The sequence below is a fragment of the Stegodyphus dumicola genome, chromosome X2, assembly GCF_044657685.1.
Source record: "Stegodyphus dumicola isolate Sdum_Otavi_A_Nest chromosome X2, ASM4465768v1".
NCBI classification, from domain to species: domain Eukaryota; kingdom Metazoa; phylum Arthropoda; class Arachnida; order Araneae; family Eresidae; genus Stegodyphus; species Stegodyphus dumicola.
The window spans coordinates 22,511,388-22,529,817 of NC_140781.1; the positions used below are offsets into that span (position 1 = coordinate 22,511,388).

The following is an 18,430-nucleotide window of genomic DNA, read 5'->3' on the forward strand; positions in this document are numbered from 1 at the left end:
GTTTATTTAACTCGATACATATCTGTCCTTGGTATTCTTTCTTTTTCTATATATCAGTTATTTGAAATTATGAATTTTGAGCTTTTTTAATTAAAATGTATTTTACCTACAAGCCATATATTATGTTAATTTTTTTGACACATTTTGTGATTGTTCTTGTTTTATCATTTAGACTACCAGTGATAGCATTGAAAAATCCATTAGGAGCTGCTAAAGATATATCTGTGATATCTCAACCTTCAAATTCATTAAGTGTTTGTGGTCGACTTTATCAAATGGCAAATGTGAAAAATGCTGTAATTTCTTCAGATACATCTGAAACAAAGCTGTCTGAAATAACATCTACACAAGAGGGTTATGAAACTCATGACAAAGATACTAAAGACTTGACTATTCCAGCACTAGCGATTTCAACAACGCATAGTGCCTCTTTGCCTGTCTCACTTAGAAATACACAGGCTGTAATAAAAGGTATCTTTTAGCTCTAATTAACAAATTATATGAAATATTTATATTTGTATTTAGAAATGTTCTAACAGAATTAGTTATATAGTATTGCTTGCATACAGGTTTGTGATGGATTGAATGTACACAGAACAAATGACAGGTTGATAAATTTAATTTTTCCTAAGGAAATACTAAACGGTTCTGAAACTTTCCACAAAATTATTTCTACAATTCTTCTAAGTATGACAGAGTGCAGTCAGTAGTTACCACTTCAAACTGCTGTGAAGTCAACTCTGAACTGAGAACTGATGCTTTCGCTGATCTTATATAGTTTCCTCCCAGCCACTGAGAAACTTTCAGTACCTTCCATTTCTTAAAATTGGTGGGAGGCATATACATAAAAGGGCCCAGATACGGTTACAAACTACATATAGGGATTAATTACTTATTTTATAACTGTACCAGTTATACAGGGACAAAACCAAAATGTCGTCAATTTTGACAACATTTGGCGATTTCATGCTGCCCAAACCATTGTCAGTTTGTTGCTATCTCGCATTGACAAGGTAGCCATTTACTTCAATGCTAAATGGACTTGCCCCTGCAACTTAATTTTTACGGCAAGGCCTCTTGAAGCCTTTCACATTATATTGTACAAGAAATACTATAATTTTAAACTTAATTTTATTATGTATGCACAAAATTCGTAACAATAATTTTTAATATTAATTTTTGTTTTCTCCTTCTCTCCTGTGACATAATTTTCTTACCTTTTTCTTTGTGACTGTTTCCTGGATCTAATTGTTTTATAGAAGCTGTTCCTTCTGTAAACTTGAACTCTGACTAGTTACTTTTCTGATTTGGTAGATTTTCTTTGACACCCTCAGCAATTTGGTATGTTTCTGGGTTTAAATAATCTTCATTGCACGCCTGGCAGGGTTTTTCCCCTTGTTTGTAGGTGTTTTGTTGCTTTACATCTTGGGGTGTCTTAATACCTTATTCCGCAAACCAGTAATCTTATTTTTATTCTATTATTCATCTAACTTTAGGGTAGCAGTTAGTTCCCCTTCCGCCCCCCCAAAAAAGTACATTTGAATCTACTCATCAGTGAAATCTTACTGTCAGTAAAATGTCAAATACATGCTAATATTAACAAATACAATAATAATAACAAACTGTTAAATATGAGAGTTGATAGTCAAATGCATAATGAAATTTTCCAAAATTTCCAATATAATGTTGCATTGCTAGATATGTATATTTCCAACTTCCTTTTCTTACTTTGATTTAGAAGTTAACGTTTTTAAGCATTATGTGCATCTATTTATAGTTGTTTTGTGTTTAGCTGTATTCCCAAAAATTTCTGTTTTATCGAACACACTTCCTCAGTTTCTCAGTAAAATTACAATCTGCACTTATGGAAATTTAACAGATTGGATGGGGGAGTGAGTATTCTATTCATGGACACATCTGTGACCATGAAAGGCATTGTTACAAAGGTGGTGGAGAAGGCATCGTTTTGAATGGTGACACTGATCTACACATTTTTACCACTATAACTATGAATACATACTGAAATAAGTTTCTTGGTACTTTTGTTTAAGTGTGCAATTGGTTAAAACTTCTTTCTATAAATGCTAATGCTTATCCCCTTTGTGTTGTACTAGTTACCAATAATCTTGAGGGTGAAAGAATTCAGCAGATGGAGGAGCCCACATATTCTCCAGGTTTAAATCTGACAGAACATGAATGGAGCATACTAGGTCAACAATTTGTATCAATTCAGCTGACACCTAGCACTTTCCAGGAGCTACTCATCATAAATGCACTTTGTTGATAGAAAAACTTTTGGACAATCTAATACACAGCGTGGAAAACTGCTGCAAAGCTTTCATTTTGGTCAGGAATGACCACATGCTTTATTCTGTGAACCTCTAAAAGTTGTAATGCAAATGTTTTCCTACTCTACTGTGTATGACATTTTTGCAGAAAGAGAAGATGTGCCAGCCTTGACAAAATAACAATCTTGTTAAAGTTCCATGTTCTTAGCTGCAAATCATTCAAGTCACATAAGTGTTTTTTTTTTTTTTTTTTTTTTTTTTTTTTAAATAAAGTTGTTTGTTTAATTTTTCCTGCCAGTGTATTAACATTCCAACAGTCCTGTTAGCTTTCATCCATTTGCCTAATATTTTGGTGAAAGTTCTTCCGTTTGCTTATTTTACAAAATTTCCTAGCCCCTCAAAAAAATTTGACTTTAAAATGCAAATATTTTGACAACTGTCCAATGACTAAAATGTCATTGAGCTGTACAGAGGTTTGAATTTTTGTTGCTTATTTTGAATTGTGGCCTAGTAATCAGTATCTTTAATGCTAACTAAAAATTTTTCTAATGACATCTTTTGGACTAGCTGGAAATTTGTTTTCAAGTTTGTTTGTGATGCATTTTTTATCAGTTTCATTTAACATTAGTTATTTTATGCTAAGCACAATTAAAACTTCTCATAAGCTTCTAACATTTAAAGGAACTTTTCACAAAAGTTTTGAAAGCACTTTTCACATTTTGGTAATGCCTCCATGAATTGTTGCTCACGATACTTAGTTTCATGAGAAAATAAGATTAAAAAAAAAAAAAAAACTTCTCTGCTAACAAGGCCTTAAAGTTTGAAGAATTTTTCTTAGTGGCTAGTGTTTTTTCTGAAAATGTTTTTTGTTGTATTATCTCATTTGCATATGAAAAAAAAAAGAAAGTGTAACCAAACTACTGGCAAAGAAGTAAACTCAGTATTCAAGGCATTCCCAATCATATAGTCATTTCCATTATGCCTTGCATGTAGGTAGATTTTATTTTATGAGTTCAGTGAGGTATACAGAAAAGTTAGAATGGTTACAGAGGCATGCTTGTGTTTTCATATGCAGAATAATTTTAAGGTTTGTTTGTTAATAGTCAATAAAAGGGTAAAAACATTACAAAGTTAATAATTTATAAATTAGTAATAAATCTTTAATCTGTTATATATGCATTCAGTTTTATTCATCAAAAAAAAATTTTTTTTATTAATTTAAATTGTCCCACTATGTGATGAAAAATAAATGCACTTTTGAATATAAAAAGATATGTTAAATTATTTTAAAGCCATTTTGGAATTCAGCATCCAAATTACATTAACATTTACTCTCTAAATGCCACATTGTTTTCATATTAACCCTCCGAGCACATTGGCCAACTTTATCCGGTCATGACATTTTTAGTTACTTGGCATATATGGCTTTATGTTTGCTTTCTTACTTTCATTAATAAATGTCGTTTTAATGAATGTAAGTTTATGAAAATAGAGACTAAAATAGGTAAATATACAAATTTAACTAATAAAGGCTCTTTAGATATAGGTCTCCGTTACAGATCCAAAAACCTGGGCCGCTCAGAGGGTTAATTCCTGGAATGAAGAATTATGATCAGTATCACACAATGAGCAGTTGCTTAGGATAGAGCTGTAGGTTTCCATGCCCTTCTGTGTTTAAAAATTCATCAGCTATGTTGACAAAATATGTGAATCATGCCATGTTATTGTGCATGTATGTCTGTTATTAGACAGATATAAAATCACTATCTAGTAACCTCATGTCCTGCCATCACCCGTACTTATAACTGAATCTGATATAAAACCTTTAATAATCACTTATTTATGTGTTTCTCTTGTTTCAAACATTCCTTGAAAATTTGTTAGTGTATTTGTACATACTTGTTATAATTGATGATGAGAGATACGTCTTTGCATAAATTTCTTCTTCTAGTAAAATATAATCACAAATTACTTTATATAACAATATCATGCCAGTCTGATGATAGTAATTTTTCTTATTGTTCTCATTACACTAGACTTTTGCTTACTATGCAAGTGTGCACTTATAATTTAGTTCTACTTTAAAGTAATTTAACTGACATTTAAAGAACTAACTAAAATATTTATTTTATGAAATATTTTGTTTTCAATCACAGTTTCACCAAAGTAAAGGGAAATTTCTTATGAAAAGGAATCACTGAACAGAAGATAATGGATTTGTGTTGTATATTTCAAGACAACTTTTGATGCAGTATATGATTTCTTCTGCAAATAATGTGTAATTTTTTTTTAATGTAATACAGTACAAAGTCTGAAATCCAGGCATCCACTACCTGGACCTCAGTGCCACCAGAAAAAAAAATCTCCCTTACAAAGTTTTGAAATGGAGACTCTAATGTTCAAGAAAAGCAGGTGTGCCATAAAAGCATGATTAACTGTGATTCCTATATGTCACTTTCAAACACCTGCTGCCTAGTGACCAAAGCAATTCATCAAATGACATTGTACTGTTGTTAGCCACAAACCTTGAGTGGCTATGGTTAGTAGCATTTTTCCGTCTAACCTAAACAATAAATGAAGCCCCAACACATACTTTTTAGAATGGGATGTTGCTCATACTGTTTTTATTTTGTTGGCATAACGGGGAAAGGAGAAAGACTTAGGGTCTGAAGAATCAAAATGCAGTTAACATAGCAAAGTCACTCTTCCTTATTTGGTTTGAAGCACTTATTATTTCGATTGATCTGTTGTGCATCATATCAAAATTAGTTTTTATAAATGAGAACTTCTCTATTTTCCTTTTTTCCCGAAACTATACATCCGTCAATCAACAAGTGGAAGTCGGAAATTTGCACACTATGAAATCCAGATGTAAAGTAACTTTTTAGAAACTGATGCAGTACTAAGACAATTTAAGAGTTCTGGAAATAATTTAATATACATATTTTAATATAAAATCTGATTATCAGAAATGAGAGGACATGTCTGCAGATATTTTTAAAAATGTAGCCAGCCCAATATACAGCCAGCTACTAAATTTCATGATTATAATGAAAGCTGAAAATTTTGTGGTATAACAAGTAAACAGCAGTTTTCCAGTTGATGGAATATGAGAAATTCTAAATGATAATATATATGAAGTTTTAGATTGTGATGGCAATGCATTAATGACATGTTATTTAATAGAATGGCTAATATGTATAGAATGGTTTTAAATCCAAAAAAATATCTCCATTTCAGCTTTGAGTCACAGTTTAATATCACATTTTGGTAATTCAGGAAAAGTCTTTCTTTATGCAAAATACTTCTTTAAAGAAATATCAGCAAATAATATTTTTAATTTTCTGATTGCTTTGTCTTAGTGGATTTAAACTGATGATCTAAATTCCAAAACTGTTTCCGAAGTCCAGAGTTGTTGGCAGTTCTAGATTTTGGACTTTGTACTGTAATTTCTTTTTGACATGTTTTTAATTCTGAATTATAAATATATTGCATGTGTTAATTTATTTTAATACTGTAATCATTTTGAATTGATCAAAAATTGATGATTGAATATTGAAATATTGTTATAAACTTTAATTCATATTACAGTCAAAAGTCTTTAATCCGGAATGATCTATAATCCAGACCTCAAAGCTACAAAGTTTCTGTGCCTGTGTCAACGCATAATCCATTAGCGTGTGCGCATAATACAGTTACGCATGCACGTTTAATGTATAACGGACGGTATAAGCTAAGCTAAAATTATCTAATCTATTTCAGTTAATGTTGCAGATTGCATAGTTCCTTAATCTTCTAATTGGATCCGCCTTATTATTTTTTGCAGACTGTTAGAGCAATTTTATAAAAGTAAGCTTGAACTTTCGATTATATCAAAAAGAATTTCTGATTCTGGAGCTACCAAAGGATCTACAAAGCGAAAGCATGTTTCGATGTCCATCAAACAAAAAGTGAAATTGCTGCAAAAAAAAAAAAAGGCATGTCCTTTGATTCTCGAAGAATTTCGAAATATGTTTATGAATTTCACGCTGCTCCGCAGGGGGCGGGGGACGACGCGGTGCACAATGAACTAGAAGTTGATCTGTCAACACTATCTTTATCTTCAGGGCAGATGTTTTTATTTTATTAGGCTTATAATTCCTTACTAAATGTAGTATTTCATCTCGATGTACTCTGTCTTTGATATGATTTAAATCAAAGTCCTCGTCATTATAAATATCACGAATACACATCAAATAGTTTTATGGTTGTAGTTTTCTAGTTTCGACTATGCGTAATGTATGCTTTATGCAAGCACATGTTGAAAGAAATGTTTAATAAAGTAAACAAATAAATATTCATAATAAACCTGATCATAATTGCTCTTTATTTCATAAATTACGGTTTCATATTTTTAATTTTATAATTTCTGCATGCCATCTTACCAGATTTGAACTGATGATCTATAATCCGGAATCGCCGATGTCCCGACAAGTCCGGATTAAAGACTTTTGACTGTAGTTTCCTCTTCATAAAATAATGTATAAATATTGCATTTCACCCTCCCCCATCCCCTACATTACAATATCTTTTCTGTTTCAGTTCAAACCAAAATAATGTCAAAGAGAGAACCTTCATTTAAAGAAATCCAAACAAATGTGTAATTATGCTTTTATAAAATGCTGTGATAATATCCCACATGTTTAGGGAAGGAAGAGAAATTTACTCTATATGATACATAATAATTTTTTTTCTTTAAAGTTCTTTGGCATTATGTAACCAAAACATGTCATGACACAGAACAACTTGTGTAAAATGGAGGGTAAGCTGTATTGATTTATTTTTATGCAATTTAATTATGCTGAAAACTAGTAGTAGTAAAATACAGTTTACATTGAAAAGCTTTGAATCTTTAGAAAGTGTTGAAACTTTTTCATTACTGGATTGTCATCGTTCTTGAATTTTGAACTGTCTACATTTGAAGTTGATTGATTTCATTTTGTTGAGGTTATTAATAACAGAATTTTCTGTATAACTATATTTCACTTTGAAGCATTCGTTAATAATATTTTTTATCTTGATTATCCAATTATGGTTGGAACTCAGCATTTTTAGAAGCTTCCTTTGATGATGTTTTCTAATTTTGATTTTATGTCTTAATACCCAATTATAATTAGCTAGTGTTGCTTCTTTGAGTATTGATTGTGAACCTAAATCCTTGTGGAGAAAAAAGTTTCATCTCGTTTATTTGCCCAGAATGCCTGTTTGGATTTCTAATTATGTATTTCAGAGTATTTGAGCAAATATTTCAATATATTATAACTTTTCACATTTTAACTGCTATTAAAGTTGCAACTAAGCAGATACATACTAAAGTTTTAGACAATAAGCATATAATGAACCATCCTATGAAATTTTAGTAATGCATTAGTCTATAAAATTTGGAATCATTATTTTAATGTGACATTTGCTCTTCAAGACATGAAACATAGTTTTTAATATTGTATTATAAATTCTTTTAATCAAAATTTTATATGTAATATAATTTTGAATGTTACTGGCATTTCTTGGCAAAAGTTACACTTTTCTCTAAAGCCGAAATATAGATGTTATGCAGTTTTTTATAATATATATCTGTGTGTGCAAGATAAAAAAATATGTAAATCAGCTTTATAATTTAATTTAGTAGTAGCCTCTTAATTCCTCATTTTTAATTTGGGTATTTCCTCTCTGTATTCTAAAAGTAGTAATAACTTTTCTGGACTATGCATATTCTAGGTTAATCTAGTCACATGTTTTGTGGAACGCTCATGATATAGCTAATTCGGAACTTGAACTCAAAATTTTGAGAACTTAAACCCTTCTAACCTAAACCAAAACCTTCTCTTGGCAAGCTTTCGTATTGGAAAATTGCACACTTTAGCTTCTGCCTCTCCTCTGATTAAAAAGCTATTTTTTTTTTCTCTCTCTCTCTTCCTATCGCAGCAATACTAAAAAAATGTAAATGTTCTTGAATAGGCACGATAAGAGTGCTAAGTAAATTGTGGCTACAAATGCCAATTGAAATAAAAATGAAGATTTAAACTGCCTCGACTATCAAGTTTTTTTGATCATTTCAGATTCAGCATTTTAGCATTCTATACAATCAGAATTCGTCATTAGGCTATCTATGTGCTGTGCCATGACTATTTCTGTGTTTGTAAGTCTCAGTGTTTCTACATCAGATCTTATAAATCTGTTTTTGTTACATATGTATATACATGTAATAATAGTGATTGCAATTGTCTTGATTAGGCAACAGCTGTGACAATTTTGTGCAGTTGTTTCGCTGCATAGTCTGAATAATGTATAATGAAGAAGAGACGTGGCCGAATTGAATGTAATTTTTATTGCTGGACAACGAACTAATTACTGAAACATAGTCTTCTTCACACATTATCATAGGTGCAATATGCACCCCCACAGTTTTAGATAACAGCAAAACAATGCAAAGACAATGGCGGACCAAACAGCGGCCAGGAAGAGGAGTTAAAAAAGTGTATAGGTAGATTGCTATGGTATTTATAGTAAGAGTTTTCGTTAATCTAATTGGCTAAGAACTATATGCGGTGCAGGAGGTTAAGATGGCATTATGCAGAATTGGTTTTCAGATATGACGCCGTTTCAAAAAGGTTATTGCCGCTTTGAGTAGAGAAGAGGAAGGGTCCTATCCAGAAGGTGGAATTAAGGGGCTACTGTTAATTTAAGGTATAATTCAGAGTTTTTATCTTACACACACATATATATATATATAATTTTTCAATTGATCAAGAGTTTTGAGTCCATGTAACAAATTCTCATTATAGATTTCGCTTAAATTGAATATAGTTTCTATTTTGTTACTATAGCTTCTAGTTTTCAGCTGATAAACATCTTTGGGTCTTGTAAATATCTTTAGGTATATAAATAATGATGTCGGTTTTATGCAAAATGCTACTAAATTTACAAGGTTTCAAGGAGTGACTCCCCTTTTCTTCAAGGCACAAAAGTATTCTGCAAAAAGGAATCCTAAGGTTGATACATGCCTAATTTTCTACTTGACACACTGGCATATGTCTCTTCTTGTATGTGTGAATAATTTGATATTTTAATGTGATGGCTGTGTTTGCTATGACTAGAGATTAAGCATTTTGTGCTGTAAGAGAATTTGATTTTTCTTAAGAAAGCATATTATTTTAATCTTAATTTTACATTTCCTCAGGCATTAATAGTTCTTTATTAAAAGATTGTAGATAAAGTTCTATAAAATAAATATGCAATTATATTAATGTGAACATTATTTTTTACTGTTTTTTCAAAGTTTCCAATGCAGTATTTTCGTACAGAATCATATTAGTAATTCTTTATGAAAATATTGTGTGAGATATTTAGAAAACGTATATGTGTTATTTATTATATTATATGACAGTTCTTTATTGTAAACCAATTTGTATGAAGACTTATGTATGATTATATTTAATTATATATTAGTTTAGTTGAATGGTTGTATTTCAACTGATCAGACATCAAAGATTCTCTATTAAAATAATTTCTGTTACCTGAGAGAAGTTGAATATCTTTCTTTAATATTATGGTTTTCAGCTTTTCATATGTTTATCATTCTTTTGTGATATCAGTATGTACAATAACCAATATGTAATTATTAATGTAAGGATATTATTTTTGACTACTTGAAGGATGATACTCTGTAATGATGTTAATCATCTTTGTAAAATTTGAATATGTAATTTATTATTTTAATATGACAGTTGTTTTTCAACAATATGAGATACTAAAGAAAATTTTTATCCTGATTAAGTATTTTATTATTTCAATATATTCAGTTCTACATGGTGAAACAGTATTTTACATCCAAGCAACAGCAAATCTGTGAAACATATATTTAAAAATTCTATAAAAATTTTAAATGTATTAACTATTTTTTTAATATCGTTATTCCTCAGCTCATCAAATATTGATGGCTTTCCATCATATTTTGCTGTTGTTTTAATCCAAATTATTTGAAACAGTATTTTCTGCATAAGTTGTAGTAGTTATGTAATGTTTATACTTGGTTGAAACAGGTAAAATTTTTGTCTTGGGCAATAAGGAAAGCTAAGCAGTTGAGGAAAAAAATATTTTAGTGTTGCCTTTGATCTGTAATCTAGTTTCTCAGCAAATACATAATTAATAAAATTAATTGTAACACCACAAAAGAAAATCCATAGAATTATGGATCATTCTCCGTAGAAATCAATGAGACATACAAACGATCACAAAATGAGCATGTGGTGATTAGAAAAAAATGCATTTGTTCGATAACGAGTATCTACACTACAATTGGTGAATTGATATTTATGTTATTTGGGATGTACTTAACTGCATCATCTTGAATTTGTAGAATTTTCAGATTAATTTTGGGATATCCAGATTACAAATATCCAGCAAGATGTATGCTGCATTGATTATGCATGTGGGGATGTGGTCAGACATGGCTACCTCATTCTGTTTCTTCATTGTAACATAAGGTATATGTGTTTGCATATTATCCATTTTGAATACGGTCATAACTACTATTTAACTATATTATTTTTCCAATGTCAGATTGTGAACAATTACAAATATAACCCAATCCATTAATCTATACAAGGTCGGATGTGATGGGCTCTTTATTATTGCCTTTCCTATGAAGGGACGGACAGTTACAACCATTTCTTTTCCGGGATTCGAACCCAGGCCCTTCGGCATCGTAGTCAGCTTCCTTGACCACTATACCGACTGGGCGGCCTATTTAACTATATAGCAGTAACTATAGGAATCTCTAATCAAATTGATTTGTTGTGCTCTCAAATTGTCTAAAACGTGTTCTAGAAATATTTTTTGACTACATGAAATGTTACTTCACTCCATTGTTTGTCTACTGTTAACTCAATTATCACAACCCTATTGTAGTGTCGCCTTGTACATTTATTAACTATTCTTTCATCATTATTTTCACAGAAAAGCAGGACTTGTCAGTAAACTACTCTTGCCTTCGTTCAAATGTCTGTTTTTTCTGTATCTGTTATCAGTAATATAATTTATTGCTGGTCATTGGGCACAATGTCCCGTTTCAGGCAGGCAACATATGGCTCTCCACCAGAAGTCATCATGATGATTTTTATGGACATATTTTTGTCCAGTGATTGCCAAAGCTAATCTTCAGTTTGATTTGTGCATGCAAAGTGATCTTGAGCATTCAAGCGAAAATAATATTAATTTCTTTTAGTACTCTCGTTGAATTTTGTTAATGATGATATTGATCTTGTTATAATAAAGAGGAGTGCACAGGTATTTTTTCTTCCCAATGACTCATAATTGTGCATGTTGACAAGCAGGTAACTTAATGGTTCTTTGTACTTCTCTGTTTCTGTTCTGATGGTAATGTGACTTGTCATGCATTATATATGGCATGATCTGAGTGTTTTAGTTTAATTAAAAATCTTATAATTAGTTTTAAAATCCAATTAGTGTGGATACATAGTTTCCATCTTTATGAAATAAATGCAAAGTTTGCTAGTATTAATGATTAAGTGCAAAATATTGTTTGTGAACATTTTGAACAAAAATTGGTTTGAAAACAGATTTTAAAAAAAGTGAGGGGTAATAGAAACTCATGAGAGAGAAAAATCATTTGGAATGATGTAACAGCGTACTGTGTTGCTTTTCTCGAAGTATTATAAACCCTGTAGCAGATATTATGTTATTAATGAATCATTATTATAATTTCATTAATGTTATTAATGAATGGTGGGGGAGAGGAAACTTTTCCTCATTATTTATGCATGAATAAGTTAAAGGTAACAGTTGCATGCCAGAATCATTTTAAACCCAAATAAAAGCACAGAAGCTTTCACAGATGACCCGTCTGCTTTGTCAGTTGGAACTGGAAATAGATGGAATTTGTCTGCTAGAATTCGAGCTCCAGCTGACAAAGCCAAGATTTCTTTGAACTGGAACTAGACTTTAGGTTGGCTATGGTAATGAATTGTGTTCTTGGCCATGTTTATATGCCATGTGAGAGACAGAGATAAATCATCAGGAAAAACTCTTGTAGGAAGCTTCTATCACCAAATTGTTCATTTTTAGTAAATATTTGTTTTTTATCACGTGTGACATTTGATATGATACATCTATGGTGATAATTGGATCGAAAGAAATGGCCACCCCTTAATCATTGAATGCCTGAGTGGCCATGCATACAGGAAATATGCTGATGAAAGCCATCGGTTTGGTATTTGGAATGGTTCTGACGCTTTGTTTTACAGTTTCAAAAACTCATAGAATTTCCCATAATTTCCATGGCGAGGTTTTCCTTCAATTTTCCCAACATTTCGACGGTCAAGGCATGAAAACGTAACATCAGCGATTCCAGTTCCGATTGAGCCATTAGGTCCGAGACACTCGTTTGTAAACTAACGGCCGGAATACTGTGACTGTATCCACCAAATACTTTATAAATTATTTGGGAGACTACTTTTCCCATTACGAGTATTGACTTGTATGTGGTTATAATTAATTGATCGCGATTAAAAGACCTGCCAGCACGGCCAGTATGTGTTGAGATTTTTGTACGGATTTCGCATGGTAGGGACGATGATCGAAGAAAATACGCTCTGGGGTGCAGTGAATATGTTTCAGGAGCTAATTTCCAGATCTGGCATATAAAATAACCTCTTTCGTGGTTTCGAGTTTCTCGTTAAAGCTGTGATATGGAAGACCCATATTCGAACTGCAAAACAGGAAGGTGCTGACAATAATGTCGCGATCAGGTCAATAATTTTACCATTGATTCTTTCCATAGCATCTAGCAATTTGTGCGATTCCATTAACGTATACAAATGGAAAGTGATGGTAATGTGATGACATGTGAAGATGCTGACCTGGTGCATAAAATACCATTAGAAATTAATACAGTGCAAAGTCCGAAATCCGGACGTCCAATATCCGGAAGGATCTAAAATCCGGACCTCAAAGCCAACACCAACTTTTTTAAATCTTACTTATTTTTTTGTATGTTTTACGCATGCACATTTGATCCCCCCTCTCTAAACAATGAAATGATCTGTCGATAACAGAAATAAGAATTTCCACCAACCCATGATATATTTGTATGGAAATAGGATGCTATCCACTGACAAAGACCCTATTGAAAAAGGAAGGCCTTTGATAAAAAAAATCTTTCTGCAAATGTTCGGCTGATTCGTTTATTATTGCTTATGCTCACTTGTCTGACGAAGTCAGCCCAAGCCCACGAATTTGCTCGTGGCAAGATTACGCCAGACGTTGGCAACAGCCTTGAGCACCATTCGGGTGACAGGGCGATTTAGGTCAGTTCTGCCTCAAATTTTGATGGAGAATACTCTGGGAGGACCGGTCCGAGAGTCTCCCACACCTCTTCCCTTCAACCAAACTACACGAGAGGACTTTCGGCCCGCTGCATATTTAGAGTGCCACCATGCCGCACCGACACTACACATTTACATACATCCATGCCTTCTCCGGGATTCGAACCCGTGCCCTTCGGTACGGCAGTCAGAGACGCTAACCACTATACCGGTTGGGTGGCTGATTCGTTTGTAAAAGATATATTCGAAACAATAGGAAAATAAGCATGTAACAGTTGGGAGGAAAATACATAACGAGGTGTGTCTTAATCAATAAGGTAAAGAGATAAGTTTTTTTTTTTTTTTTTTTTTTTTTTTTTTTTTTTTAATTTCTCTGTGAGATTTTCTATGAACTCTGAGATATTTCTTCTGCCAACTCGAAAAAAAATAAACCCTCTTTTCCAACTTTAGGAAAAGACGCATGTTAGAGAAAAAACTTAAACAGGATGTTGGGGTATTTAATTTCTGAATTTAAGAGTTAAAAATACTTTGTTTCTTTGCATACCACCAATTGAGAATCGCTGATCTAAAGATATCGCAATTAGAATTTGTTATAATTCGAGAGTTCCACGCCTGCATAGCCACTGATACTTTATAGCGAAAGATATTAGAATAATCACGTATCTTGAAGTATTTTTGAATCATTAAAAAAAATTATGTTTCTTCCTATCCGTTTTTCATCAACGGCGATCAGTTGGTCGGAAAAGAATATTCCGCCCGAATGGAATTTCATGGAAGACAAATCGAGTTAGCACATTTCTTGAAGACTGATGATCTCACCTGAGAGATTGAAAAGGTCTCTATATGGAAAAGTCTCGAAATGACAAAGATGATTTATAGGAGGGGGAATTTATCTTTTTTTTACATATCTTAAAGATAGTGGCGAAAAAATAAAATGTTTACATTTATGCTTTTTTGATATTTGGAGTCTGAATTGGGCCGAACACACCATGTTGTATTGAATCCATCTTCTTGAACAGTATGCAGTGATATGATGTGGAACGAGGAAATCGTAAATATATAAAGATGAGCTCATTCTCAAAAAAAATTTTGAATGAGCCAGCTTAAATTTTCTCAGAGTAACATAAATAGAGTAAGATACAAATAGATGTGCCTTCTTTCACAAACTTGGAAAGGAGGAGATAATTTTTTGAGTTGCCGGGAAAAATGTTTCAGGCCTCAGAGAAAAATCTCAAAAAGATACTTAAAAGAAAATGTATATATACCTCATCTTTCTACCTTTTTTTGATTAAAACACCTCATTTTGTCTTTCTATGTCTTACCCATTGAATGTTCTACAATGTTACACTGCTGGCCATTAAAATTGCAACACCATGAAGGAAAGCAAATACAAAAAAAAAAATATTTATTGCAGGTAAACAGTATGGCATTAAGACAAAATGATTAAATTTGTAAGCATTTTGTAGGTTTACAGGAGTGCGAAATTAGTAGAATGGCATACCTGGCAGCTAAAACAGCCCTTACCCCATTAGGCATGAAATCAAACTGGGCTTGGATGACAGAAATGAGCAACTCATTCCATGCTGCCTCAAGTCTATGCCACACTTCATCAACCGTATTAGCTGGAGAGGGGTGGCGGGCCAGTCTCTCAGACACCCATGAACAGATGTTTTCAATGGGTGACAGATCTGGAGACCGTGCAGGCCAGGGCAGAAATCGAATAACATGAGTGTCGAGGAAGATCAGAACACGACTTGCAACATGTGGTCTTGCATTATCTTGTTGGAACATGGCATTTGAGGGCTTCGAAGGTACAGTACAACTACTACTGGACGTAAGATGTCAGACATCTACCGATCTGCGTTCAAATTACCGCCGATCCCAACTAGAGATGTACGTGTCGTGTACCCAATGGCTGCCCAATCTATCATACCAGGTGCAGGGCCCCTATGCCGTTATCGAATACAAGCAGGCGACGTGCGGTCTCCTCGGACACTCCAGACACGCATAAGGCCATCAGAATATTGCATGTAGAACCGAGACTCGTTTGAGAAGGCGACATTGTGCCACTCCGGTACCAAGCTTTGTCGTTTGGCGCACCAGAGTTACCGTCTCGCTCTATGCTGCATTGTCAAGAGAAGCCGAAGTAATGGTCAAATTACTGATACTAGACGTACCTTACGAGCTGATACTGGGTGTGCTGCAAACATGCCCTTTTCCTGATTAATGGTCCGTGATGTGGTTTGTATGGTTTTGCAGGACTGACCTCACAATATACCTGTCCTCTCGGGCGTTAGTCATGGGATGGCGTTGAGATCCTGCATGCCGTTCAGGATGACTCTCAGCTATCCATTGATTCCATATTCTCATGACAGTGGTTGGATGTTGACCAGTGCGACCGGCGATGTCACAGAACGATAATCTACGCTTTCGATAGGTAACGATCCTGCCTCTAACGAATTTCGAAACTTGCTGCTAAGCCTTTCTTCTTATTATTCGAGGCATAACACGACATTCTGAGAAAGCTCCAACCTTACAAAGCACTTTCCGAATAAGAAATCTACTATACAACTTTTCTTTTATGCAGTGCTTCAGATGTCGTTTCTCCCTCCTGTGGCGTCTAAATGTGCTGAAATACTAATTATTTGCATATCCCAACTTCTACTTTTCATGTGATTTTGACGTTCGTCAGTTTACTCCTTCCTGGAGTTGCAATTTTAATAGCCAGCAGTGTATTTATACAAAGGTCCATGAAAGGTTAGATTATTGAACAATGAACAATGTTATGATTGAACAATGAATGAACCTCATTGAACAATGTTATGAGATTAGATCTGGTATAAATAACATCGTAACAGACTCAATCAGTAAGACACGGAGAGATATAATTAGGTATGTCTTAATAAAAAAAAGTATAACGATAGAGATGAAGTGTATATATTATATATATATATATATATTGAGAGAGAGGTTTGCTCCAAATATATATGAGATTTTTTTCTGAGCTCTGAGATATTTCTCCAGCCAACTCAAAAATTACCCTTTCCTTTCCAACTTTGTGAAAAAGACACATCTATTAGTGTCTCCTCATTGAACAATGTTATGAACTATTGTTTTCATGATTTGAGGATAAATTGAAAGAGTTTCCACCTCGTGGGAAAGATTTGACAAGGTCCTCGCTAAATCTATTTACTCCTAAAACGTTTCCGCTGATGGGAGACATGAGAGGTCAATATAGAAAGCGGGCAACTTTCTATATTGACCTATTGCAAATACGTATTTGAGAAGGTCGTGGAAAAGAAAATTATTTTTTGATAAAATTTGTGTCAAAGCTATTAACCATTCTGGTACTTCGTTGGAAAAAATATTAACAGTTTTAGTATTGGAATAGAATCTAAAGTCTTGAATATTCTTAATGGAAATTTTTAAAAGGTAGCCAATCAACTGGCGAAAGTATTCTAATATTTCTGGTATCGGAATATAATTTAAGACATGGGTATTCTTAATGAAAATCTCCACTGAACTGATATTAAGAATCTTCTGGCGTCTTTGAAATTATTATAAGTTCGACTATTATATGAAAGCCAAAGCTATTAGAATCAGCGCTTAATTTCTAAAATCAGAAGTGCCGGAGACCTATGGAACACTGTAAGGAAGGAAAAATTAATTAATAAATAAAATATCTAAAAATGAAAAAAATTGTTAATAAAAAAATCTGAAAATTTCAGATTTACAAAATATGAAATAAATAATAAAACAAATTCCAAATTTGGGCTTCCAGATGCCCATATTCCGACGGAAACGTACGTTATTCAAAACTGGATGGCTCTAGGTCAAGTTGTTTTAACGCAATGCGAGAAACATACATACATTTATGCAGCTTCTTCATTATTTAATTTCTTTAAATATAATACAGGGCTCTAATATTTGGTGGCAACAATTTGAAAAGTGATGCAGCCTTTTAAAGTTTTCAATGCAATATGCCAAAACGAAAATTATAGTATAGTCCTTCAAGAAAATTGTCCCTTTGGACTAATAATTAAACCAAAATTAAAAGAAATATAAAAAGATAAATAGAAATTTAATAAATTACTAAATTAATTATAAATAGTTTCTAAGGATCTTAATTTTTATTAACGTTTATTTTAAAACTTTACTATCCTCTCTTACTTTCCACTTCCGGACAGAATAAACGCGTGAATATGTTTATGTAAATTGTACTTGCTAACGCTTAAGTATTTAAGTTGTGGCTTTTCGCCAAGAACAGAGTTAGCTGGGGAGAGAAAGTGAGTCTCGTTGCCACTGTATTCCAAGCGAGCTTTCAATCAGTTGCTGTCCACCTTTAAGGCCAGAGGTTTAGTTCTCTCAATATTAAACACGTATTGTAGATTTCCGCAGTTAGCGTACTACATACGTAATAATATAAAAGGCCAGTGTTAGTGTTAGTCATCTGTGTAAAGTGTTCAAAGTTTAGCTCTTATTTAAATTTAGTTAGTTAGTAGTTCTTGTATTTTTACGTTCGGACCACAGGTGGTTGGTCTTTGTATCCCGACGTGCGGGAGCCCCTGTAATATCGTGGAGAATAAAGGATAATTAAACCCTTCGCATCTGTGGAATTGTAAAATAGTCATCTATTTTACAATTCCACAGAATATAGCTTCCAGTAAGCTCACTGCTCCCATTCAGGACACTTCATGTTCACCAAGCAGATAAGGAGAAATACAAGTCCTGATAAGTTAAATAAAAAATAAATGATCG

At 33.0% G+C, this 18,430-nt stretch overlaps 1 protein-coding gene across 2 annotated transcripts in view; it reads left to right on the forward strand.

Annotated features, from left to right (window-relative positions):
* Positions 1 to 10,099, forward strand: part of LOC118192193 (nuclear factor related to kappa-B-binding protein) — a 226,920-nt gene extending 216,821 nt beyond the window's left edge. For both annotated transcript variants that reach the window (XM_035363095.2, XM_035363094.2), the window contains exons 23-24: positions 173 to 471; positions 4,445 to 10,099. In XM_035363095.2, the coding sequence (XP_035218986.2) occupies positions 173 to 471; positions 4,445 to 4,458 (313 nt within the window). In that variant the 3' untranslated portion in view covers positions 4,459 to 10,099. The remainder of the gene's footprint in view (positions 1 to 172; positions 472 to 4,444) is intronic.
* The last annotated feature ends 8,331 nt before the right edge of the window (positions 10,100 to 18,430 follow it).